Raw genomic sequence first — 25,925 nt, 5'->3', positions numbered from 1 at the left:
AGCAGTTTGCAAGAATTGCAAATAATAAGTAAAAAACCAGCCCTTAATTTAATTTTTGTTTTAGTGGAAAGCCAAGACATTCCAGATGTTACTAAGTATTGAAAGAATTTCAGGAAATTTTAGTATACAGAATGTTTTTCTCACAAATAGCTCACTAGTTTATGATGTGTTTTCAACAAGTGTGAAGGGATTCACTCTGTGGATAACTTTGCAGCTCCCATGCAAACTAAATGGAGAAATCAATCAAGTTAACAATGATCTTTAAATACACACATCTACACACTTTTACTACTAGGGAATATCAGAAAGATACCTTGAAAATAGGTCACACAGAAATGCAAGCGAAAAATTTTGTTCTCAAGAAAGCAGGTACAATACAGGTAACAATACTGTTCAAAATCCCTGAAAAGCTAGTAAATACATGAAAAGAGCCCTAGAGACCTCACAGTCAATATCAATAACCATACTAAATTAAAAAGCAAGAAACAATACAACACAACACCCCCAAACACTCTCAACAATGTTTACTCCCTTCTCCTCCATTCCCTTTCCTCTTTTACTTCAAAAGGAAAATAGAAATGCACATCAAATCTGCATAATCCAGATTTTATCCTATCCCTCTTTAGTAATTTCAGTTGACTGCTGGGGTATTTATTAAATGATGGGCAGAGTTAAAACAATTCACCGTAACCAGCCCTATACCTTACTTGAGCCAAAAGAGTGGTAACAATTCCAGAAGATTATAGTTGTTCAAAAGAGCTTTTCGCTTCCTATGACTCAAAACCAAAATGTCAAGGCAGCCAAGTTCTGGAGTCACTCTACTGCATTTAGGACTGGCCTGATCAATGGAGCCAGAAAACAAACTGAAATTCTGAAGACTGGCATATATTAGTCTGTGAAGTCAGTTTAACTTATTTAAAAACTTGTTTTCTTTCCTAAAAATGCAGAGATTTCTGTGGAGAAAGGCCACAAAAACTTGCTTACATCAAAATAATTCAGAAAAGTACAGCTTCTCCCTATAACAAATATTGACATGTTTTATAAAAATAGGTATTTTCTATTTGTGTTTCTGAATACAAATTTTATAATACATAAATTACAATTAAATGAAGAAAATACATTGGCACAGTATCTCTGAATCATAAACATATAATTTAAAGATGATATTCCTAGAGTTAGTGCATTTTGTTTCTGTTTTATGGTAAAATAAAGACTTGTTTTATTAGTGTAAAGGATTAAGTTCTTTGAATTGCTTCATCAGTAAGATTAATTTATTTTCTTTTAATTAGGTCCCTGTGGCTAATATTGGCTAGTACTATTAGCATGTCCTGCACTGAAAGTGGAGCTTAGAGACTTCATACCGACTTCAGTCACATTTACATGCCCATAGCAATGGCATCAAACTGAGTTGTAGACAAGCCATAATTAATGGTATTGAATTATTAACGTCCAAATCTTTTTTGAAACAAGATGAATGTCAGTCCTTTTTAACGATACTGTGATGAGGACAAATGTCACTGAATTTAATAGAGGTAGCTGGTGCCTAAGGACACTTACCTTCTCATTAGCCCTGCTGAGGTCTAAGATCAGGGCATCAACATTTTCCTGTAAGACTACACAAAGCTCAGACCAAGAGAATCTATGTAGGATGCCTTCTGGTTGTTTTATAAGTACATGGCCTGCTACCAAACACTGGTATAAGCTATGGAGGAAGCTTAGTTTTTCCTGAAACAAAAAGAAAAATTTACTGTTGTACCTGAACAGTGTTAGAATCTAAATACATGCATCATATGGATAGTAAAACAAGCAGGTGAAAAAAATCCCAGAAATCTCATTCTCAAACCTTTTACAAAATTCCTCAATTGCTAATATTTGTAGTCATACATATCAAAACAAGTGTAAGAAAACAGTTTTTACAAAATTTGTCTAATTATTTTTTATACTTTATGTCTAATTAGACATAGAGTATATAAAGAAAGACCAGTCCTGCAGTGGCCACAACCAGAAGCTGACAAAGATAAAAAATTCCGTGCTATTAGTACATGCAATTTATTTATTCACGTTAACACTTCCAGTTACATTCAAACTGTACCCACTTCCAACATCTGCACAGCATGCAGAAAATTGTCTGATTGGCTTGGCAGCACAACACACCGTTTATACAACTATCACTCTAAAGTCTTTTTAAAACTGTTTTTGTATGGATCATGTATGAGACTAAATGGCCAGATAAAACGGGCTTATAGCTTCATCAGTTACATTCCACAAGCCATGCCTAATTTAGTTACACTGATTTTAGCCAGTAGTATAATAAGTTGATGCAAGTTATAAATAAACTTTAGCAACAATAGCATGCAACAGAAATTAAAGCCTTCATGCTTTTAGTACATATATGCAACTTAGCAACTTTGATTAAGACAACAACCTGAAAAGTCAAATTATTGTAAATGTTCCCATTGCTTTTCAGGGGCTTTGGATGAGGTTTTACATTAAGAAATTGTGGATAATGGAGATGGGGAACTAGGGTTTTTCTGAGCCCTTTCCATCACACTTTGGTGCAGTTGCTCACAATTATTTCATGGCATTTTATGCAATTAAAAAGAAATTGTAATTAAACTTTTTTTCTAACAGATCTGCAAATTCCCCAAGGAAAATCCAGTGTGCCACCTTCATTACATTTTTGCTTACACCAAGGATGATAATTATCCATTTGGGGTAAAAAAGGGGATTCCAAGACCCTAAATCAATTCACACATGTTGAATGCAACCACAGTGTTGTAGACATGCAGACTTTACAACAGAGCCAGACTTCCAGTTTCCTTCACTTTAATCATTATCTGATGTGTGTAACAATTTCAGCTGTTTCATGTGGGCCCTATTTAAATACCAGACTGTAAGACTGATGGAAAGAATGTTTCCTTTTCACTCAGTTGGCATCCATGTCCAAATCTGTGGAAGTAATGAGCTCAATATGCAAGACTAAAAGTACATCATTGCCAATGCTAGTACAGAACCACTTTACTGGGGGGAAAAAGCAACAAAATTAACATCTCTTAATACACATAAGGAGAGAGATAATAGTTCTGAAATAAGATGTTGAGAACTTGTTTCTTCATATAGCACGCCACAATGACCTAATAGATAACAAATAAGAATTTCTAGGTTTTGTGGCCTGCATGCAAAACTACCTCAACAATATGTGAATCAGTAATAATGATAATGACACTACTCTATGTTCCAATTGTAAAACATTTTTGTTAACTTTTAGTTTGAAAGAAAGATTTGTTCGTCAGGTGTAGCTCTTAAATATACTCACTCAGTTGTTCAAAAATTCAAAATGCTGGAATGATTAAGCTACTAGTTCTGATGCAGAAGAAAGGAGAACTAATATGTCCTGAGATCTCACAGATATTAAATACGTATTTCAAAATATGTATCTTAAAATCATATTTTAGAGATAAATCTGTTAAGACTAAGAGTAACCATCTGATGTATGTAAATGTATAAAGTTGAGATTAAATAAAGACTCTTTGACAGTCATCTTGTCTCTAGTAATACCTCCATATCCTTCTGGTAAGCCCTGGTAAGCTTCTGGATTTCATTTTCAGATTCTGTGGCATGTACTTTCTCCTTCTCCCAGCATTGCTGTACATCCTGTAGTTTCATTCTTAAAGTTTCTATTAAAGTCTCTCTGTCTGCACACTTAGTGCGCAGATGATTTAACTCTTTACTGGCATCAGCCAGGGTATCCTGAGCTTCCTGTAAGACAGAAGCATGGAACAGAAAGGCTGGAAAGAATTTTAGTCTGTGAAATGTTACCTTAGTCTAGCCGTCATCATCTGAGGAAGTAAAGCCATATAGCCACATGTATTCATAAGATTCCAGGCTAATTCAATACCTGAATTTCAAAATTAACAATAGGCCTCTTCTACAGCTTGTAACTAGACAACATGAGCATCCCTGACGGTAAAACCTCCACGATGCAGTGACCTTCAGAATACCCTCTACCCCCACAAATGAGATGCAGAATGCAGGGACACAACTTATCCTCTGCAGAGTGCAAAGCTCTCAGAGCTAGACAAAACATACATTATTTTCTTAAGTAAATCTCTGATCTGTTGCAGCTGAGTCTGTAAGCAACACAGCTGTTGTTCCTCACTGTATTTTTATTGCCATGAAAAAAAAATGGGAGGGCCCTCTTTGGAGGTTTGGCCATGGGAAGTAACTAGTAATCAGAAATGGTCATAAATACAATCATTATGTTACCAGCACCAAATTTCACCAGGTAAACAAAGAAATTAATACACTACCCCTTTTCAGTCAAAATATTTGTGAGACAGAGTGGACAGACACACATGCTTTGCTTTCCTATAAGCACTGGATTTCCAGCACTGCTAAAGTTTGCAAAAGGTCAAACTGAAAGCACTGTTTATTTTTCACAAAATCATAGCTTCTTATATGGAAAATGTAATAGAAAAGATACTCCCAATTCATTAGACAATGACTTCTGTTCTTCTTCATGAAAACATTAAAATATTAAAGCAATGTTAAATTTCGATCACAAATGTTTTCAGACTGGATCTAGCTTTTGTTTATCTCTACAGTTTTACTACTAAAAATTTGAAGAGATTTGAAACTGACATACTGCATAAAAACCAGCACTCTCTGTGTGTAGCAAACTCAGTTTTTTCAGGAAGAATACAAATATCACTTGCAATGGGTTGCAGAAATCTTAGGTGTCTTACAAAAGTGCTGGAACAGAAGCAGAAGTCTTAAGTCTTCCAAACATAAATTAGTAAAGAAAGTTCAGATCAGATGACAAGACATCATCTGCAAGTAGCCATTAATAAGAAGATTCAATGAATCTTGCAGAAAAACACTGCATAAAAACATAACGCAGCATATTCTCAGCAAAAGAGACTGAAAAACACCAGGTTTAGAGACACATTATTTTGGCAATAATACAATACACTGCCAGTCAGGAGATTAAGTTTAACCATGACCTCAGGACTTCCTCACTCCCTTGGCCATTGATGTAACCAGACAGGACATCACAGAAGTGGTGTCAGTCAAAAACAGAGACAAAAAAAAAATTCTTGTTCAGAAAGTAAAGAAAAGAATTCTCAAGTGTTTTTATCAGTTCTCAGGTAGATTTTACTCTAAGAAATTTTAGGCTGCATATTGTATAGGTGTTAAAGACAACCTTATGTATTACATGCATTAACCTGATAAACACAAACAAAAAAAAAATTAATAAAGGAATGGATATTTTTAAGAAAATATACCTTCATATGAACAGAGGTAATTAAATTCCCCTTTTCTTGAGAAAAACATTAAAAGAAAAAATACTAATGCCAATTTCAATTTGTATTGATGCCAATACTGATGCCAATACTGATGCCAATTTCTGTTTTGTATTGATAAATGTATTTCAAGTTATTTCAGAAGTACAGTCATTGAAATGACCAGTTGTGTAGTCTACAGTGGTAACCAGAATAAAGCAGCATGGCTTAACAAGCTTGCAAGGTAAATTAGTCTGCTCAACAGAACAGAATGATATGGAGACTTATTCTGATAAGAAAGATACCTTAAATCCAGAAAGATAATTTTTTGAGAACTTTAAAATTCTATGCTAAATTCATTAAACATACCTTAAGGTCTTGACTTAAAGTACACACTTTCTCCTCAGATATCTCAAGGTCTTTTGTCATCTTTTTACACAGAGCCTTCATTTTCTCAAACTGTAAAAAATATGGAGGTCAAACAGGCTTTTACAGAAAGGCTGCATGACCCCTTCAATATAAAGGAAGAACTTTGTATATAAAAGTAAAACAACAAAATTGATTTCAATTCCTTTGACAGTTTTTGTACTCCATACAATCTAATTAATGTGCCATTACAAAAGCACTAAATAACTCTTTTATAACAATTTAAGATACAGAGTAGTGGCAGAATCCCAAACTCAGTCCACTATTAACTATCTTATTAACTCTCAAAATATCTGACAAGAACATAGAAATGCACTGAAGTGCACTAGAAAGTGTAATAAATTTAGATTATGATCTGAGGAGTGGTTTAAGAAAACAAGTTTTCCACTCGGTGGCCATTTGCAGAAATTGTCCAGCTATAAGCATGGTTCTTTACTGAACATTCACATACTGTAAAAGCAGCAAAGCAGCAATGTTCCCAAGAGGCACAGTGACTACTGAACCTTCATAAGTTTACAAACAACTATCTTAGAGGTAGCTCATGACCATAATGTGTACTTTGCACTTTCAGAAAACATAACATATCAAAATAATATGTCTTTGTTTACGTGATGATGAGGCTAGCAACACAAATGCCCGAAAGAAAGCATGGATTAGAAATGTATTCTAGTACAGGTTACTGAAAGCACCTGAGATTTAATGAACAACTCAGAAGCAAAATAATCCATTGATAAAATTTACAAATTACTTTGGAAATTATATTCTTGTTTATTTTTATATTTTGATGTCAGCAGACCTGGTAGAACCCTTAGAAATAATTACAGTAAATTACAGAATGCTACTGGAATATTTCCAGTCTTTTTGTTGGTATACTATTCTTTTTGCTCTCCCTAAACATTCTAGTGGTCTGCACTATACAAAAAGTCAGAAGCTAGTTGTCTACAAAAACTAAAACACTTATACATCTTTCAGTCACACGAATGAACTAGATCATTTAGTCTAATGTTTAGTACAGCAAGATAAAGATGACACATGACAAGTTTACCAGCATATTTCAAGCATACATCCAGGTGTACACATACATTAACAAATTCATCAATACGTGGAGTCTTGTTGAAAATCTCTCTATAAAGAGAACATCTAATAATCACTCAAAACTACACCCTTACTGTTGTGTATTAAAATATCCTGGTTTTATTGCACAGTGCCCTTCATAGTCCCCTTGTGCATTATTGTATTATTTAAAAGTTTTATTATTAAACATATCTAACATATAAAAACCCAAAAGCAGCATTCTCTGTGGGGGTGAGGGTAATCAAGAAGGACAGAGCATTGCCCTTTCTACGCACCATAAAGGTGCTCAGTGATCTCTGGCTCCATATGACAACTTCAGGGTCAGTCACACGCAGTCCTACTGGGAAGTCTTGTGGCAGGTTATCTGTCGGTCCTGCTCTGCTTGTGATTTATTTTCCTTGACAGTTCATTCTTCTTTCTGTCAGAACACTGTCTTTGCTTTCTTAGAAGCCACCCCCTTGGTCTCCCCACTGCTGTCTCTGGCACAGTTTCACAACAAAGCACATCACTAAGCCAAAGCCTGCTGAGTCGACTTTTCAACTGTGCTGCCTATCACGTGACATTCCTCCTCCCAAATAACAATTCGCTGTGGGTAATATGTTCCTAGTTACTCTTCAGCTTCCAGACTTGGGTCTCAGAAGAGTTTCATAATGACTATACACATCAGTTTTCTTATCTCACTGGGAGAGACTTAACAGAGCTCGCTGTTTAAAAAGTATAATTGTTTCCATGGTCACTTATTTTTGTGTCCATTAAACACATTCAAAGGTCTTGTGGGAGACTGTTCCTTTCACAATAAAAGGGGCAAAGCTGATACACATTTTTTCTTTTCTTTTTTTTTCTTTTTAAATGTTGTGAGTGACTACCTAGACTATGCATTTGTCAAAACAAAAGACAAAACCTAGAAATGAAATATAGTACTGACATTTTTACAATCTTATCACACCTTGCCTTTCTGTATTTGCCAATTTTATTCAAACATAAGCTAATTACAAGTTTGTACAAAAAGTTTTAATGGTGCAGTTAACTTCTCTCTACAGCCTTTAAAGCCACAAGTTTATAAAACATTTACACACAAGAGGAGTAATTTAGTCACCTTACCAATACAAATAACAAAATAATTGCCAGACTCTGACTTCTCAGACAGTGAAATAAAAGGACAGTAGGACTCAAGGAAAACATCTGGTTTTTTTAACCATAAGAATCCCAAAATTGAAATATTTCCATTATCCTCTCAGATAACTTAAAGAAAGTATTGTAGTGGTCCTATTTTAAGTGAAAGGATAGCAAAATACCTCCAGAAGAGATTCCAGGAAAAACACACTCTTTTCAAAAAATTACACTGGTTTTTAAAAGTACAGAGGGCATGATCATTTGTATAACTGATAGCAATGACTATTGAGGCTCAAGCGCTGTGTATTTAGGAATATTGCAGTATTTGCTGCCACAGTCTTAAATCTTCATCTTTTAGCTAAAATCTTAGATATGAATAGTTTCTTATCCTAAATATTTACTGAAAATAACCCCAAAAAGGTTTAACAAGAAAACAAAACTAAATTAAACTAGAAAGACAAAAAACTCTACTCCCTGTCCCCACAAATATAAGTGAAACTTCACTGTAGAGCAAGCTTAGAGAAATAGCAGTGACAGAGATTATTTCTTTAGGTATACTTGAAGCTGTCAACTCAACATTCCCACTCTTCTGCCCTTTTTTACAAGCAAAGCATATGTACTGCTGCAGGCCAAATGCGATACATATAGAGCCAAACATTGCAAGTGTTACCTCATTAGAGGTATCTTCCAGCTTGTTCTGGTAAGCTGTCAAGATACACCTCAAAGTCTCAAGGACAGAGCAACTTGGCGGTTTATCTTTGTCGTTGCAAGTGCCTGAAGGAAAACACAGAATGAAAATTAAGCCTTAAAGCCACAGAGAGAAAATTACTCACCCTGGATGAGAAGTATTAAAACTAGTCAGGGCTTCAGTGACAATACAAAATGCTGAACAGCAGCCTTGTTTGCCACAAGAGACGCAGCTGAATAGCCACACTCTCACAGCAAATGTAGCTGAAAGACTATAAAATCCTTAATTCAAGATATAGACCTGTAAATTCTGGATTACATTTACACTTTATGTATTTGGTATGCAGTCTTACATATAATTGCTACTGTGGTCAAGTCTGTGTTGTTCAGTCAGACAAGCCAACTTCAAAACCACACAATTAAACATTTTGAAAAGCATGTATGTTATACTTTTTCTGACATTATTTTGCTGTTGTGACTAAGCATGTCAAGCTTCATTCACTTAAAGCTTTACTGAGCCAAAGATCAAATTATTATGTTATGCTTGGAGAAACATAACTTAAAAACATTTTAAATTACCTTGAATTTCATTCCAAAGGAAATAATTTTTTAAAACTATTATCTGTCTACACAGTTCTACATAACTTTTCAATTATAAATCTGATATATCCATTATATACACACTACACTTATTTATTAAACATTTATACAGAGACTTCTGATCTAGTTGCCTTAATTAAGGACATATGAACAAGTCTGAGCATTCCACAGACCGTACCAGAATGCACTAAGAGAGCAAAACAACACTATATTGATCAAGAGGTCACAGCATGTCAGCTAATATTCAGTTTCCAAGAACAAATTTTTCTTTTATTTCTGGTGTTACATGTCAATACCAGATTATTGACAGATCATGGTTAGCATTGTTTATACTACTGTGCAGCGTCTATAAACTTATTTTTACAGAGTCAGGGAAAAGCAAAATCTTAATAAGGGGACATCAGAGCCCTCTGAATCCTAAAGATGTCCCAAATAGCAATGTTACACTTAGAATCAATGTAAGAACTCATAAAATCGGACCTTTTATGAGAAGTTTAGATTTCACCTTGAAGAAAGTGACAAGGGACACGTTACTATAATTTTTATCACTTAACCACAGCTACAGCTACGCACAGGGCTATAGTCCAGTCTCCTCAGTTACAAGACCACCTTCTCAATGCTACCCATTGTAAGAACATTTTGCGGTGATCCTGTTGCACAGAAAAAAATAACTACTATTCTTCCATACTTGTAGCTCTGCAGAAGCAGTAACTCACAATTCTCATTCAGTTTCAAATAATACCTATTAAGTCAATAAAAGCATTTTCTTCCATCCAATAGTTTTTATCAAGGTGTCTAAATAATGGGTCTTCATTTCTTAAGTCCCAACCTGCAATGCTGTCAAAGAAACATTAATTTACATCATGTTTGCCAAAACTAGACTTTTGCCAGTAAATTCTCCATGCTGTCATTCCTTGCCTTTGCTGCAATCCTACTTCCAGATAGCTCTGTCTGCCAACAGAAATACTAGATTCAACCTTTCTGCACTAGCTGAAAACAAGTCCGTTGTTAAATGTTGTCCATCTTCATACAACTATTCAGGACACATGCAACATAATCCAAATGGCACTCTGCTGCTGCAGAGGCACTATGTCAGCAATATGCAAAAAAAAAAAAAAAATCTGGAAGCATATGCCCAGTATTGCCTAAGAGTTTGAGGGTAGAATTTTGAGAAAATGCCAAGTTCAATAGAAGACTAGCAGGAAGTATACAAGTGAGTAAACTCTTACACCTGCTGCTCTGGACTTTCTGCTAGTAGTACTGGGCCTGGCTAGGATAGAGTTAATTTCCTTCACAGAGGCTCATATGGTGCTGTGTTTTACATTTTTGGCTAAAACAGTACTGGTGGCCTGCAGTAAATGGTGAGGCTAACTCAAAGCAGCTAACACTCTTAGAACTTTATACCCATTTCACTTTCTTTTAATATTACTACAACCACAATCGCTTTTTTCCTGAAATGGAGACAAATTTACCTGAGAACAAATCCTGTTGCTGAATAACTGCAAAATATGATAAACTGAACAGATACAAAAGGAAAGCACGCAAATGGCCCAGTAACAATGCTGTGGAAAATTTATAAAGGTCACTGAAAAAGGAGAAGACATGGATTTATGCTTGTTATTTTGGTATGCATAAAGAAAAATAGCTTTCTAAAATTCTTTAATCTAAAAAATATAAAGTCTCATTTTCTCTTTCCTATGTAGCCCAGTAATCACAGTCCAATCAGCAATTAAGGGGCCGGATCTTTAGTACTGACAGATTTTAAGTAGATCTCTCAACCCCTTGAGTTCGAAGTTGGAAATGAGAACAAGAAAGACTGCCAGGTCAGGTGTGGTTCATGTAGCCCCTCACCTGCTAATCAGACTACAAAGATTTATTTAAGATTTTTACTTTTACTGGCACCTGGACATTCTCATTTCAAATATAATTACAATAAATATTTTTTTGAAAATTTGAAGAAATATTGCTACATAATACATTCATAAGTACCCCAGAGTAATAATATAATAATGAAAAAGCATTAAAAACTAGATTTCACACTTAGAAGCATAGTAAATATGTAGAACAAATGTCTTAGTCAATATCTATTTTAATATTAGCTGTAAAGACTCAATCCACAGCGCAGCTAAATTTTACTATCTGCCTCAACAAAGCCTCTGCAGAGATGCTAAAGCTTAAAAAAAAGATCTCTTTAAATAAGATTTTTCAAAGTTTACCTCAAACAAAACAAATTAATACTGAAGTTACTGTTATAGAAACAGGTCAAAGGTGTTCTCTGCAAAGTTTACCACCAGGGAGAAAGAAAACCTACCTGAAAGACAATTACTGCTTTGGAAACTGCACTCTGGCAGCAGCATCCAGCTCCCACCAGAATTGCTTAAGTCCCTCTGAGCATGTGGAACTTGGCAAGAATGTGGAAAACATACAGTCTTAAAGAGCTTTTCAGACTGATGTATCTATGGTAAATCTAGAGGTATTGCCCACAGGAATTACATGCATAATTACAGAATAAAACTGATACCAGTTCCCAAACAAAATAATCATATAGCCCATGTGAGGAAACAAATGCATCACAGATTCAAAGACTTTTAAGGACAACAGAAATCTCAGGAAGTTGTTCCTTTATTGAAATTTAACAGTACCAGGCTGTAAAAAAAAAAATCATTTTGTGAAGACAGAAAAAAATGCATCTTCATTTAATGATGTTATACAATCCATTTATGTCTACTGCTCCTAAAAAGTGCAAAAACAAATCGTCATGATTTACATAAAAGAAACCTGTTTGCTCTTTAAGCCACATTCTGCCTGTTTTCTTTCAGTTTACTTTCACCCTAAGTTGGAAGCGTTTCATGTCTGGTATGAGTTATTCTAATAGGAATTACATAGAAATATCTTTTATACATTGTTTTAAATGAAGATTTTAAAAAGTGTACAACTTTCACCTGTAAAAAACTACTAGCTTGATGTTAAAGTTCAGTTTGTTTTTGTTAGCCACTAATTCAAATGTCTAACCAGGCAGCAGTTTGTTAAGTTTGATACATTACATATAAAGCCAAGTAGCAGTGACAACCACTGACTTACAATTAATTTTAATGAAAACAGAGAAATATTTGTTCTGTACTAGATCAAATGAAAGCAATATAGTACTGGTCCACAAAGTATTGTGTTATATCAAGTGTCCTACACAACCTTTTTGAATTTATGACCTTTAAGTTGCTGAAGGTTGCCTGAGAATTTGGCTCAGTTCAAGCAAAACATCTGTTCCCTTTGCAGGTATACTGTAAGGACTTTTTTCTCAGTTGGATTTAGAGCACAGCAAGTAAGCCCTTTTCTGACCGGCGTATACACCCCAGCATTTGTATATCGAGTTCTGGGCTGACAACAGCAGGTCCACATTCCGTCACCCTCTCTCAGCTAGCAAGGCCATTTGACTGCTGTGAGAACTGCTCTTATCATGTCATCAAATCAAAGCATGGTGAGAAGAGGGAATGCAAGAGGCATCTGCAGAATTCCCACAATGTAGTGACTTTGGAACATTGACAGATGCATCTGTCATTTTATACCTTCAACTAACCTGCTGTCCGCTGGCCTGACATAGCAAAGCTGTCCAAGAGTAACTCCAGCTCTCTCATGTTGTTTTCATACGTCTCTGTTAGAAAGACCTGGTGTTTCTTGGCCTTTATTTGACAGGAGATACAGACAAGACAAGGGGGGGCAGGGAATGAAACACGTTAAAATAGTAAACAGAAAAGATACATATCACAATGGTATATTTGTTCCCCTTTAAATCTAAATTCCTGCTATACTTCTTATTACACATCTTCTTGATCAAGATACTTAACATGACATAACAAATAAGTAACAAAGAACCCTGAAACACACTTAAAATAAAACTAAAGACTTCAGATAGTCAAAAGAAAAACAAAAGATGTTTGCAGAAAAACTTAGTCTTGATCACCTTCTGCTTCAAAAATATCTTAATGAACATTAAATTGTGCACATCTATGCAAGCAATGAAATCTATTGTTACACCCTACAAGGACATCCAGAAAGACACCAAACTACTGGCAGACAGGCTAGAAATCCATGATTTGGCACTCAGTCAAATCCCACACCTACCCTCACTGCAAACCTGCCTACTTCAATTGTTAATATCTTCCATGCTAGACAGTGATTTCTTCAATACCAAAAACTCATCCTTATGCACGGAATATAAAGCAGCAGAGTTCTTCAACACCTACTACTGTATTTTCCGAAAGAAGGCAGTCCACTAAGTGCAGCCTAATGTTCAAATCAAGACACTGACTTTATTCTGAGGGCAGAAAGGTACTACAGCAAATTTTTTAATTGCTACAATAGAAAGACTGTATCAAATCATTCCTTCAATCTATAACCAAGACTATAACTTGCAGTTTTCAAAGACATGCATCCATCATTCCAGACAAGACCAAGGTCCTTTTGGGTATATGCAGTTTTAACTTCTCAAAGAAATGCACAACTTTAGCTGCTAACTGACAAAAAGTAATACATTTCAATAATTTAAAAAACAACCCCAAAAAACAGCAATAACAAATGAAAAACAACCACCTCTCCCCCCAGTTCCAGAGGAAATCAGATTTAAATAATTTCACTATTTTCTTATGACAAAGGTTATATTCAAAGATGTCTCATAACTTTAACTGCTCAACTTATTTACATTCTAAATTCTAAAACCTATTTGAGTAATTTCCATTTCTACTTCGTAATGGAAGATTAACCTTTTATTATTGAGAAAAATCCTACTGTTTTCTATTATATCTATAAACTATTGCTTTAGTTATGCTTCACTGCATGTCAAAGGATGCAGGCATTTTCTCATGTGTGGGAAACATCCTCCCCATGAAAATTGTTACATACTGCTAGCATATAACTGTCAGGATAAAAACCCAAGAAATGCATTTAATTCTCTGCAGTGTTCTTCACTATTGAGCTAAATATTTTATAAATTTGCCTTACTCTTTCAATTTTAATTATATGTACTGTATATCAACTAATATATTATTCATATGTGTATTTCAGTGTTAGGTCCCCTGTAGCATTTACATGCCTTTCCTTGTGTGAGAGTTTGTACTACAGTTCATAAAGATTTTCCAAACCATTTCTATATATTGAAAAATAACTAAGTTTAATTCTTACTCCATAAAATTACTTATATGAATAGAGCTTGTAAATGCTAAGATCCAGTAAAAATACTTTATGGGATGCAAGCACATTAAAGTAATTTGCTCTCGTGTACTGATATCATCCTAAAGACCTCACACACTAAAACCAATAAAATATAACAATATATAACGTCACGATAAAAGAAATACTTTTAATATAAACCACGCCAGCACAGGGGTCAGAGTAAATCTTCCCAGAAAAACATCTTCCCATGAAAAAGTCAAATGTGAGAATTTCTTTCAATCTCCACATCCAATTTTTCTTTTTGTTTAGTTAATTTACCATAATTTAGTCAGTGTATTTCAGTCTTTTCAGCCTTCACCACTTCTCCGTGCTTTATTTGCTAACTGCTCCTACACTTTCTAAGCCAATTTCAGTCTCTTTCTCAACAGCAATAAAGACCAAAAGGAAACTCCTTAGACTAGCCAGTTTCTCTACATTTTAGCTGCAAAATATTTGGCATCTTTCCATTTCGACTTCCATTTTCAATCACTGCCCCCATTATCAGAAATTGAAGAAAAAACACTGTAAACTACAGTGCTGAAAATCCAGGCACAGGTTAAGAGTCCAAAGGGTCTAATATTGATCTGATTTCTTATGTCTCATTGATAGGTATCCAACAAGAATGTATAGAGTCATAAAATCATGGAACAATTTAAGCTGACAGGACCTATGGAGGTCATCTGGTCCTGCTCCCCACTCAGAGCAGTGTGTGCTCCAAGTCAGCTTAGGTTGCTCTGAGCCTTGTCCAGTCAAGTTTTGAGCATCCTCAAAGATGGCCCTCCAGGAAACCTGCTCCAATATCTCACAGTCCTCATTGTAAAGTTTTTTCCCCTCTTACAGGTAATTAGAATTTCCCTGTTTTCTCTCATACTTCCAGTGCATACATCTAAGGAGAGTAAAGCTCCATCTTCTCCATAAGCACCCACTTGACAGTTCATAGCAGTAGCTGTTATCCCCTTAATCTTCTTCAGTCTGAACAAACACAAGGAGTATGCATAATGCTTCACTCTGAAAAGGAAAATTGAGTCCACAACTGTTGAGTCAAACATAATCTATTGCAGCTGCCAGATTCAACTATTCCAGGAGATGCAGTTACATCCTTCTCAACAACTTCATCCATCAACATGTTTGTGGGGATGCTATTCCTGTAGAACTACTGGAAAAGTAGTGTGTTTCCTGGATTACTCCAAAAGGGAAATCACGTAACAAAACTGCTAAAGCCTTTACTTAAAGAGAGTTTGCTTCACAAACCACATTAGTAGAAAGAGATGAAAGAATATTCGTGAAGTAAGGCTTCTGCTGACTTTGCTCGACTTCCTGCAGAATGGATCATTCTTGACCTTGGAAGCGATCCTCGAAAATGACCTTGAAAATCAAAGGCTAGAGGTCTGTACAGATACACAGGGAGCTCCTGACTAAATTAAAATATTAATAGGAAGCATAAAGAGGGTCGATCAGACATAGTGACCTGGGAAAAATACCTAGAGGGATAGCCTAGAGGGATATGCTTGGAATGCCAAAATCCACCTAAAGCTGAATCTGGCATGGGATGTGAAGAGTAAGAGGAAAAGCTTCCTGAAGTGTATCACTAGCAAAAGCAAGCCTAGGCCCACTGCTAATGAGGCAGCAATCTGATGACTACGATGCAGAAAAACCCCTTTCAACGCCTTTTTCACCTCAGCCTTTACTGGTAGAACCTGCCAGGTCCCTGAGACCAGCAGCAAATTATTCTTGTGAAGTTTACATGGACACTTGAGAATTTAAAATTCTCAAAATATACTAGGAGTGTTTCCTATACTCCCCAAAGACAATTCCCTCCTTCACAAAATATTCCACACTGGAGGACAGAAACCAAACATCATGGGAGTAAAATCATACTTTCTGAACACAGAATATATGCTGAGTTTTAGTTTACATAATGCTTCCCTTCATATCCTTAAGACGGCTCCTATTATGACAAAACAACACGGAGGATAAAATACTTCTGGTAGAAAATGTACTTGGCAACATATTTATTTAACCATCAATTTCAAAGCATAACTGCAATTGTAAAGAAATCAAATAGAAGCCAAGCATTTTTCATGAAATGTACTGTATGCCCCCATCAGGAGAAAATCTTTTTTCCAAATACTTTGCACCCCTATCTATAAGGATAACCAGAATTACCAGTCAGTGAAAATTATTCCACTCACTGCCAGAATTGAGTTAGTCTTCCACAAGAAGGTATTTATATTTATCTGGGCAATTTCGTACTACCTTGGTTGTAGACATATTTTCCTTAACAACCAGTATTTGACTTTGGCATCTTTCTGTAACCTATTCCAATACAGAAATTATGTTCCATTGTTTTTTTTCAGCATTTTACAAAAGCCATAGTTGATGAAAATAAATGCAAACTCTATGCATACTTCTAGGACAGTCCACAGAACGTGATGCTGCAAATGTGCGTACGTACGTCAAGTTAACAATTTTTAAAAATAAACACGTGGGCAAGAATTTGAGGTCTTACCTTAATAAAACTCCAGCAGTAGTACACAGGGAATTAGGGTCCAGTCCTACAATGAACTGCCATTATTCCTGAGGAACTTTCTCTACTTTGTTTACAGGTACAAGGTGCTCTAAGGGGCTGCTCTCTTGCACATGGATTAATACACCCACTCACTTTGCAGTATAAATCCCATGCGGTGATGGCAGAGTAAATGCCAAAGCCAGAACTATCCACACAGCCACCAAGGAACAGTATGTTCAGATACCTTTGAAAGTACTTAACGTCAATTCTTTACAAAAGTATCAGAATGTTTACCAGGCCTAACCTTAGGGGCAGCAAATCAAAGCATTTACAGAAATAGGTTCCAAATGACTGTTCCACAGTTCACAAAAAACAGGTTTTACTCAAGTGATGTTCAGTAAAACAGAATAGTGACACAAATTTTAAAGAACCAGGCATAAATTGTAGTATAAAAACCAAACCAAAACAAAAGAAAGCCCTTACTGACCATCTCCCTCCTTTGGCTACTGTTTATTTTTGCTCAAGTTATCTAACTACTGAATCCTTAATAGAGTTTATTTTTTTATATTAGCTAGAATATTCAAAATTCTATAGAGGAGTCTATCCATGTGTACACTAAATACAATCTCTCAAGAAATTAAATATCTCTGAAATAAAATTAATCAAAATGCCCAAGTTTTATTAGAACTATTCTTGTCTTCTAAAGAGAGATTTGCAACAACCTTTGGTGGAAGAGAATGTTATGAAGTATCTCTCCAGGGTTTTGGGTTTGTTTTTTTTTCAAGGTAGAAAAAATTTTTTGAAAACTGCAACTTTAAAAGCATTTTTTAGATGTCTGTCTTACAACACTGGGACATCACAGCTTGAATGACCTCTTCCAGAATAAACTACAAAATTAGTTTCTTTGTAGATCATTTATGCTTCAGACTGACTAGTCCAATAAGAGAAATAGCATCTAGGAACACTCTACCTCTGCACTAAGGCAAGAAAAACAGGAATCAAGGTAACACAACATTTAATGGTCATTAGTGAAAAATTAATGAGGATTGTGTACCGGGGGGATTTTTTAGTTTGGAAAAAAAAATGCTCTGTCCACAATAAATTGTCCCTTATATAATTATTTACAATAATTGACATTTACATCTTTGCCATCATGTACCAGTTTCTGCTCCATAGAATTTGCAGAAAAGAATCACAATCTTCAGAGTGATTCATTGTCTCTTCAGTCAAGACTTAAGACACTTCTGTTAAAGAACACTGGTTAATGCGCATGTCCAGGAAACAGATTTTCAAACACTTCTGTTCTGACATTAGCTTATGATAACCTACAAGGCTTTTACAGACAGCTCAGACATAAACAGTCAGGCATGGCTGTAAGAGAAAGGGAAAAAGACAGGCCGTGTGTAATCTATTATACCACTTATACACAAATCATGCTGGTTCTGATAGAATCTACACAAAAGGGAGAAAATGAATATACACTTATTCCAAGTTAAAGGAATTTACACTAAACTACAATATTTTAATTATTTCACTTTCCTAATATGTATTCTGGTGTACTGGCAAGTCCTCCAAATTTCAATATGTGTTTCTCTTAAAATAAAGGTTTCACATCTCCTGCTTGGCCGCCACTAAGAGCGTTCACTACTAGGTTCTAGAAATGTAAATATCCTGAGTAACTTAAAACTACTAAAGACACCTTTAATTCTTTTCTATGGGACAGGAATACAGTGAGGCTGTTTCAATTTAAAGCAAGTCCTGAATCACAATGGTTACCCTTATAAATTCCTATTCTTGGAGCTAAAAATTTCCAAAAATCCTAGCTAGAAATGATTACAAGCTTGAGACCAATTTCCTCAGAAAAACATAATGGAAATCTTGAGAGCCTGCTCATGCTGAACATTCATAAGCGATTTTGTTTGATAGCAACAGATCCTATAACATTTGATCCATGTAAATTTCTGGCAAACTTCTGTTGCATGCTAATATTTAAAATTACAAGCATCATAACTACTTTACTATACATTCAACTGATCCATTAAGGAAAAGAAAAGTACTTTTTCATATAAAGCTTCAAAAGAATTTTTTTGGTATGTCTTCAAATTATTTTACAAACAAAAACACTAACTTGTGTGGTAACAGTACTGTGAGAAACCAATTTAAGATTATCAGCCTGAAGTGGAAAGGACATATTCAGGATGTCTAATAATAGTACAAAATATAAAAAAGTAATTAAGAGATGAAGAAACCAGGAGGGGGGAATTAAGGCAAGAGAACACACTGACATTTTCACACAATTTTAGTGTGGGTATAGGGAAGCCTAATAACAGTATACTGAATTAATTTCTGCTATAGCCTTCTGCTTTTTGATTTTGGGAAGAAAAACAACAAAAAAGCTGTCCAGACTGAGTAAACAAGACCACACACAGGCACTCCTGCTTCCCAAATAAATACAAAAGTCTTCAGGAAATATATAAAGCCGCCCGAGGTGATAAAAATCTAATCCCACATGGACCACTAATAGAACTCCTCAGAAAATAAGTATTTTTATTACCTGTTCAAGACAGTCTTGTGGTTTAAAATCATTCCAGTAAAACAATTAAAACAACAGGCTCTACGAGCATGGCATTTCTTTCAAGTGGGACAATCTGTTTTGCTTTTACCTTTCAATAACATAATTTCCATTTTGAATATACCACTTAATACTGTTGCCATTACCAGAAACCTTGAACATGAACAGAATTCTGTCCTGAATTCTTGTCAGGTTTAACATACTTTACTAAGAAATTCTTTTTATTGCTTTTTTGCCTGATAAAATGATTTTTCCCAGTTGACTTAGGGTAGCAAATGTCTTTAACACTTTAATGCTTGCACTGAAGAAGCTTTGTTCTCCCAAAAGAAAAAGGGTTCTTACATTTTATTTTTCTTCAATTTATTTATTACCAATCTACTTGGAAAGTGGCAAATACTAAGACAATGTATGGAATAAGTCCATCAACTGAAGAGAAGACACCAACAAATCTGAAGACTCTCTGTGAGATGCTGGTTTATTGTATTAATTATTGGCTCAAACCAACTCAAGTGTGTGTGTGTGGGGAAGAAGGGGTAAGACTGAATTTCATGAAGGTGAGGTGATGCCCCGCCCCCACCCCAGCCCCTTGAAGCCTCCTTGGGCAGCCCCTGAGCAGCTGTCAGTCACTGGACACCAGGAGCACTTCCCACATCACACTCCAGAGCCTCTGACCCAGCCCCACATGGGCTGGAACATCAGGAGTCCCACCTGGCGGGGGGGTGTGGCCACGGGGGCCAAAGCAAATACAGGCAGCAACGTGCACTGGCCATATTTGTTCAGACCCTGCCACCTGGACACATGGGAGCTGAACTTTCACAGGACCCTGGTGGTAGGTATACATTTTCTCTTTTTCTCTCTCTTTCTTTACTACTATTTCTCTTAATCTTCTTTCTTGATATTTTGGGTAACTTGAGAGCAAATGGGTTGGATTTGGCTAAGTTATATGTATTAGCATGTGCTAAGTCAATGCTTTGTGGAATGTTTTAATTTGGTTGTATGTTACCCTCTAAACTTTTGCCAAGATCTCTTATTTCCTAAAGTTTACCAGCAAAGTACCTCTTGAGAAAACATGTGTGGCTTTTCTCCTTTGCACTCTCCCTTAAAGTGTTAAAAGAACCAAGGGTTCTTCCAACAATCCAGAGGGTGGATATTGTTGGAGCATTGCATATTTTTAAAGTAAAACCCCTTGGTGAGCTCACAGCTCGGGGCCTGGGGTCTTACACTCTCTGATGCAGGTCTCTGCTTCTACTCGCTGATCAGCACAATGCCTGTCAGCAGCAGGGAACAGACCACGATTACCTTCTATACTCACAGCTCCAAGGGAAAGGAAGAGGAGAAATTTGCAAGTTTACATTGGCTATGTATAGAAATACCGCAAATGATACTAAAAAACGAAAAGAGAAAAGGTTTCCTAGCTCGTACAATCATAGAATCATAGAATGGCCTGAGTTGGAAGGAACCTTAAAGATCATCTAGTTCTAATGCCCCTGCTGTGAACAGCAACACCTTCCACTAAACTCAGAGCCCCATCCAACTTGGCCTGGAACACTTCCAGGAATGGGACATCCTCAACTTCTCTACTGTGAAAACAACCTGCTCCAGTGCCTCACCACCCTCACAGTAAAGAATGTTTTCCTAATATCTCATCTAAACCTTCTTTCAGTTTGGAACAATTCCCCCATGTCCTATCTCTACATGACCTGTAAAAAGTCTCTTTCCATCTTCTCTTCTTCCTTTCAGGTACTGGAAGGCTGCAATTAGGTCACCCTGAAGCCTTCTCTTCTCCAGGCTAAATAGTCCCAATTCTCTCAGCCTTTCCTCATAGCAGAAGTGCTCCATCCCTCTAATCATCTTGCTGGCCTCCTCTGGACTTGCTCTAACAGATCAATGTCCTTCCTGTGCTGGGGACCCCAGAGCTGGATGCAGCACTCCAGGCAGAGTCTTACCAGACCAGAGCAGAGGGGCAGAATCACCTCCCTCGACTTGCTGGCCATGCTGCTTTTGAAGCAGCCCAGGATACAACTGGCTTTCTGGGCTGGGAGCTCACATTGCTGGCTCATGTTCAGCCTCTCATCCAACAGCTCCCCCAAGGCCTTCTCGGTAGGGCTGTCCTCAATCAGTCCATCCCCCAAACTGTATATACTGGGGTTTGCCCTGACCCAGGCACTTGATCTTGTTAAACCTCATGAGATTCCCATGGGCCCATTTCTTGAGCTTGTCCAGGTACCTCTGGATGGTATCCCATCCTTCAGCTGTGTCAACTGCACCTTTCAGCTTGGTGTCATCTGCAAATTTGCTGAAGCTGCACTCAGTCCCTTCATTTACATCATTAATGAAGATATCGTAAAATTTTTCCTTTGATCCTACTGCTATAAAATAGGATGGCAAAACTTGTAATACAAAGTTGAGGTGGACAGAGACCATGGAAAGGCCCCAGCTGGTCATATAAAAGGAAAAAGATTTCAGAAAATAAACCTGTAAGATACATCCTAAATGCCAAATGCACACCAAACCAAAGCAAAAAAGAACTAAATAAAAAATCTCTCTGTTTTGTCATCTTCAAACAAGCCGTTTTCAAACAATTTTTGCAGTCAAATGCTTGCACTAAAACTGTGTGAAATAAAAGTAAAAAAGCCTGCAACGGTAGCTAATCAAGCTTCAGAGAAAAAAGTCTGGGTAGAAAGATGGAATACTCTTTGCATGAAATCATAATCCATACCTACAAACTGCCTTCTTTATTAAGTATGCAAACACAAGTTACACTCATAGCCATACTTTCAAAATAATTGTTTTCTGCAAATAAATGTAGTACACAGTGTATCACTTAACGTGCATTTTTGAATTGGCTTCTCCAGTGTATTAGCTATATTTACTCATGTTTTACAAAACAAACTAACATAAATGAAATCAGAGTAACACAAAGGCAGATTTATTCCACAGCTCAGCACAGCAAATGCAGATTATGTTCACAGTATGTTTAAAAAAACCCCAAACAAGGAGTGCCACAGGCCTTTTGTCTTACCTTTACAAGCTCCTCCTCTAATTCTCTGCAGGTTTTTTCAGTATTCCCTAGTCTCTCAGAGAGGTCTTTAATTACCACCTTCTTTTCCTCAATGACTTCTTTCATTTCATTGTTTGAGGTGAAACACTCTCTTTCTAATCTGAAAAGTTTGAACATTAGAACATTTTTATCAAAAATATTTTTGTCAAGTATACTGTATACTTTTAAAAGATAATCTACGAGTATCACACATATCAGGTTATCACCTGATTTATATATCATACAGCTTCTGAAGCTGCTTGCCTTATTTTTTCTTTAACTGAAGAAACCTACATATTCCTTCTAAGAAAGACTTTTCAGTTATGGTTACATTCTGTTCCAGTATCAAGGCTTGCGTTAGACTTCCAGTCATTAATTAATTTGATCATTTGGATATAGCCTCCAAATTACACATAATAAACAGAAGTCATCATATTTTAATTAACGCTCTAGTTCTCTTCAGAAAGACCATATCACATCTTGCATCATCAACCCTGATTTCAAGTACAAAGCTTGCTTCTAAAGTTCCCATGTACTTCACTATATTCTTGCCCTGGTTCTGGCCACAACAGGGTTAATTTTTGCAGTAGCCAGGAGGGGGCATGGCTAGGACCTGAAGGCTATCCTACACCACCTCACCTCATCTTCCAGAAACAGGGAAGGGCTCCCTTCCCTGGCAGAGAGAATGGTAAGGTATGGTCATGGGCTTCCACAGTGAGCAATTCCATGTGAATCATTCACTTTTTTTTTTTCCTGTACACTCTGTCATTAGTACTGCTGCTGTTACAGTTTGTTCTTATTTCATTGCTGTTTCCAGTAAACTGTTCTTATCTCAACCTGTGATCTTTACGTCTTGTGCCTCCAATTCTTCTCTTCAGCCTGCTGGGGGTGGGCAGGGGGGGAAGATCAAGTGGCATGTGGTTTGGAGTGTTTCAGTGAGAACACTAAACAGGGAAATACCATTCCTAAACCGTGACAATTCCACTCAGAATGGCATGACTTCAAAAGCAGCGTATCCAAATTTTCGAACAGCTCTTGTTTGTATCAGTCTTCCTGGTACTCAGGAAAGCAAATAATACAGAAAGCCTGTCATGGATAAAAAAGGCAACTCATGAGAAAACTACAAGGCCAAACAACATTGTATAGAGCACACAGCCAAGGACAGGAATCCAAGGAAAAATTTAGAAGGACTGCCTGAGTATGTAGGGCTGGTATCAGAAAAGTCACCTAAAATTTTTGCAAAAGATGACAAAGACAACAAGAAGAGATTTTACCACTCTGTTAAGGTAGGAAAGAAAACATGGACAGGCTTCTAGACAAACAGCTATTTTATCAACAGCAGAGAGAGAAAGTTACTACACTCAGTGCCTTTCTTGCCGCAGTCTTCCCTGACAAGGTCTCCTCCCAAGCCTCTACAATCAGTAAAAGGGCTCAAAAAGGATAATAATTGCTAGCAGTAGGTGAGGATTGAGTTTGGGATAACTTGTGAGAACCCAACCCATAGAAATCAAAAAGGCCAGTTCACCTACACTCAAAGGTTCTGACAAAGGCGGCCAATGTCACAATGAGATTGCTCATTATCGCTGTGAAAGGTCAAAAATTGGGGGAGGTCCATGGCAAATGGAGAAAGGCAAATGTCACACAGATATTCGGCAAAGGGCAAAAGGAGAAGCCAAGGAACTATAAATCAGTTTGCTTCGTTTCAGTCCCTGGAAGGTTACGAAGCAAGTCCTTTTGTAACAATTTTCTGGGATCATGAAAGAAACAAAGATGATTGGGAACACAGGGAGGATTTACAAAGGTTTAATCATGTCTGGCCAACACAGCTATATTCCATGATAAAATGACCAGATCTACAGACAAAAGGAGAGCAAGCAGATTCTTATAGCAAGGATTTTAGCACTTTCTCACAGAGTATTTTTATAGCTAAGTTAGAACTTCAGTGTAGATATGTGAACTACAACACTGATAAAAAAAGATTTAATGGTAAAGCTCAGATGGTAGAGATGCCATACTGTAGGAGTCTGTATTACAATCTGTTCAACAGCTTCATTCATCACCTGAATTAGGCCAAGAGGGCAATCTCACAGAACCTGCAGGTAACAGTGAACTGAGTGTGAGTAGATCATGACACAATTCAATTGCTACACTCAACAGAAGAGCTGCTGTTCTCTAGACACTAAGAAAGAACAGGACAGCATGAACCTTCTGAGATTCAACAATGACAAGTGCAAAGACCTGAATTTAGGAAGCAAGAGCCCCCTGAAGTGATGTGGCTGGTAATTGGCTGGGGAGCAGCTATGCTCGAAAAGGGCATGGTAACCATGGTACACAGCCACAAATCAGCAGCATGGCATACAAGCAGAGATAGCTAACAGCAACCTGGGCTGTATTAATAGTAGGGTAGCCAGATCAAGGGAAGAGAGTAATCATCTCTTATTTGGCACTCATTATAACACGTCTAGGATAATGACCAGTTTTAACTACACATATTCCCCCTAACACAGGAGAAAAGCTGGAGTGGGCTAATGAGATGTCCGTCACCATACTCGGGGGCTGAAATACATGTAAGAACTGAGGGAACTTGGTATGTTCGACCCAGAGAGGAGATAACTTCGGGGTTTGTAACAGGCCCCTCAATATCTAAAAGGAGATTATCAAGAGGATGTAGCCAGTCACTTTACAGCAATGTTTGGCTACAGAACAAGAACAGAATCCAAAGTGGTTCAGCCAAGGAGAAACATTTTCCAACATAATGACAATTAAACAGTGGAACAGGTTCCCAGAGAGGTTGTGTCACCTCCACTCTCCAGGTTTTCAAGACATAACTGGATGAAACCCTGAGCAGTCTGATCTCATAACTAATCCTGGTTTGAGCAGCAAGTTGGACTACAGATCTTCTGCAATTCCTTTCAACCTCAACTAATCCTTGATGTAACTCTCAGCAGTAGAAACATCCAGGTCTCACTCATTCCTCTTCTCCTATCACTCCTGTCTCACTAGAACTGAAAGTAACAGAACAGGCTCAAGGTTCTTCCAACTTTGAAGCTTTTGAATCAGTATTGTCACTTTCTGACTCTGATTTATTCCTTATAGATCAATGTGTCTTTTCAGCTGAAGGACTGTTTCATATAGTCTTCCAAATACTTATGTGCTTCTGCATCAGCCTGGCTTATTTTTGGAACTAGCTGTAGATGGTTACTTCTTGTTCTTCTAGAACTTGCCTGTTTCAGCCCCCCCCCAAAATAGCTTCTACTCTCACAGCTTCTGGAAAAACAGCAAAAGCAGTTCCAAATTATTCTATGTCATGCTCTCACTTTTCTTGAAAAGTTAATTCACACAGAGACCCAAATCCCATGTTGCTTCCAATTTAAATAGTGCTACTGGGTTCAGAGCTAATTAATAAATTATGCAACC

The 25,925-nt window shown here is 36.8% G+C and overlaps 1 protein-coding gene across 3 annotated transcripts in view; it reads right to left on the bottom strand.

Annotated features, from left to right (window-relative positions):
- CCDC171 (coiled-coil domain containing 171) overlaps positions 1–25,925 on the bottom strand; it is a 143,935-nt gene that overhangs the window by 87,904 nt on the left and 30,106 nt on the right. For all 3 annotated transcript variants that reach the window (XM_027634420.1, XM_027634421.1, XM_027634422.1), the window contains 6 exons: positions 22,491–22,629; positions 12,757–12,859; positions 8,566–8,669; positions 5,652–5,741; positions 3,559–3,759; positions 1,558–1,725 (listed from right to left, as the gene is read on the bottom strand). In XM_027634420.1, the coding sequence (XP_027490221.1) occupies positions 1,558–1,725; positions 3,559–3,759; positions 5,652–5,741; positions 8,566–8,669; positions 12,757–12,859; positions 22,491–22,629 (805 nt within the window). The remainder of the gene's footprint in view (positions 1–1,557; positions 1,726–3,558; positions 3,760–5,651; positions 5,742–8,565; positions 8,670–12,756; positions 12,860–22,490; positions 22,630–25,925) is intronic.

This window comes from Corapipo altera, unplaced genomic scaffold (assembly GCF_003945725.1).
Source record: "Corapipo altera isolate COAL_440 unplaced genomic scaffold, ASM394572v1 61411, whole genome shotgun sequence".
NCBI classification, from domain to species: Eukaryota; Metazoa; Chordata; class Aves; order Passeriformes; family Pipridae; genus Corapipo; species Corapipo altera.
The sequence above is the reverse complement of the archived record's forward strand: the minus strand, read 5'-3'. Positions and strand labels throughout refer to the sequence as shown.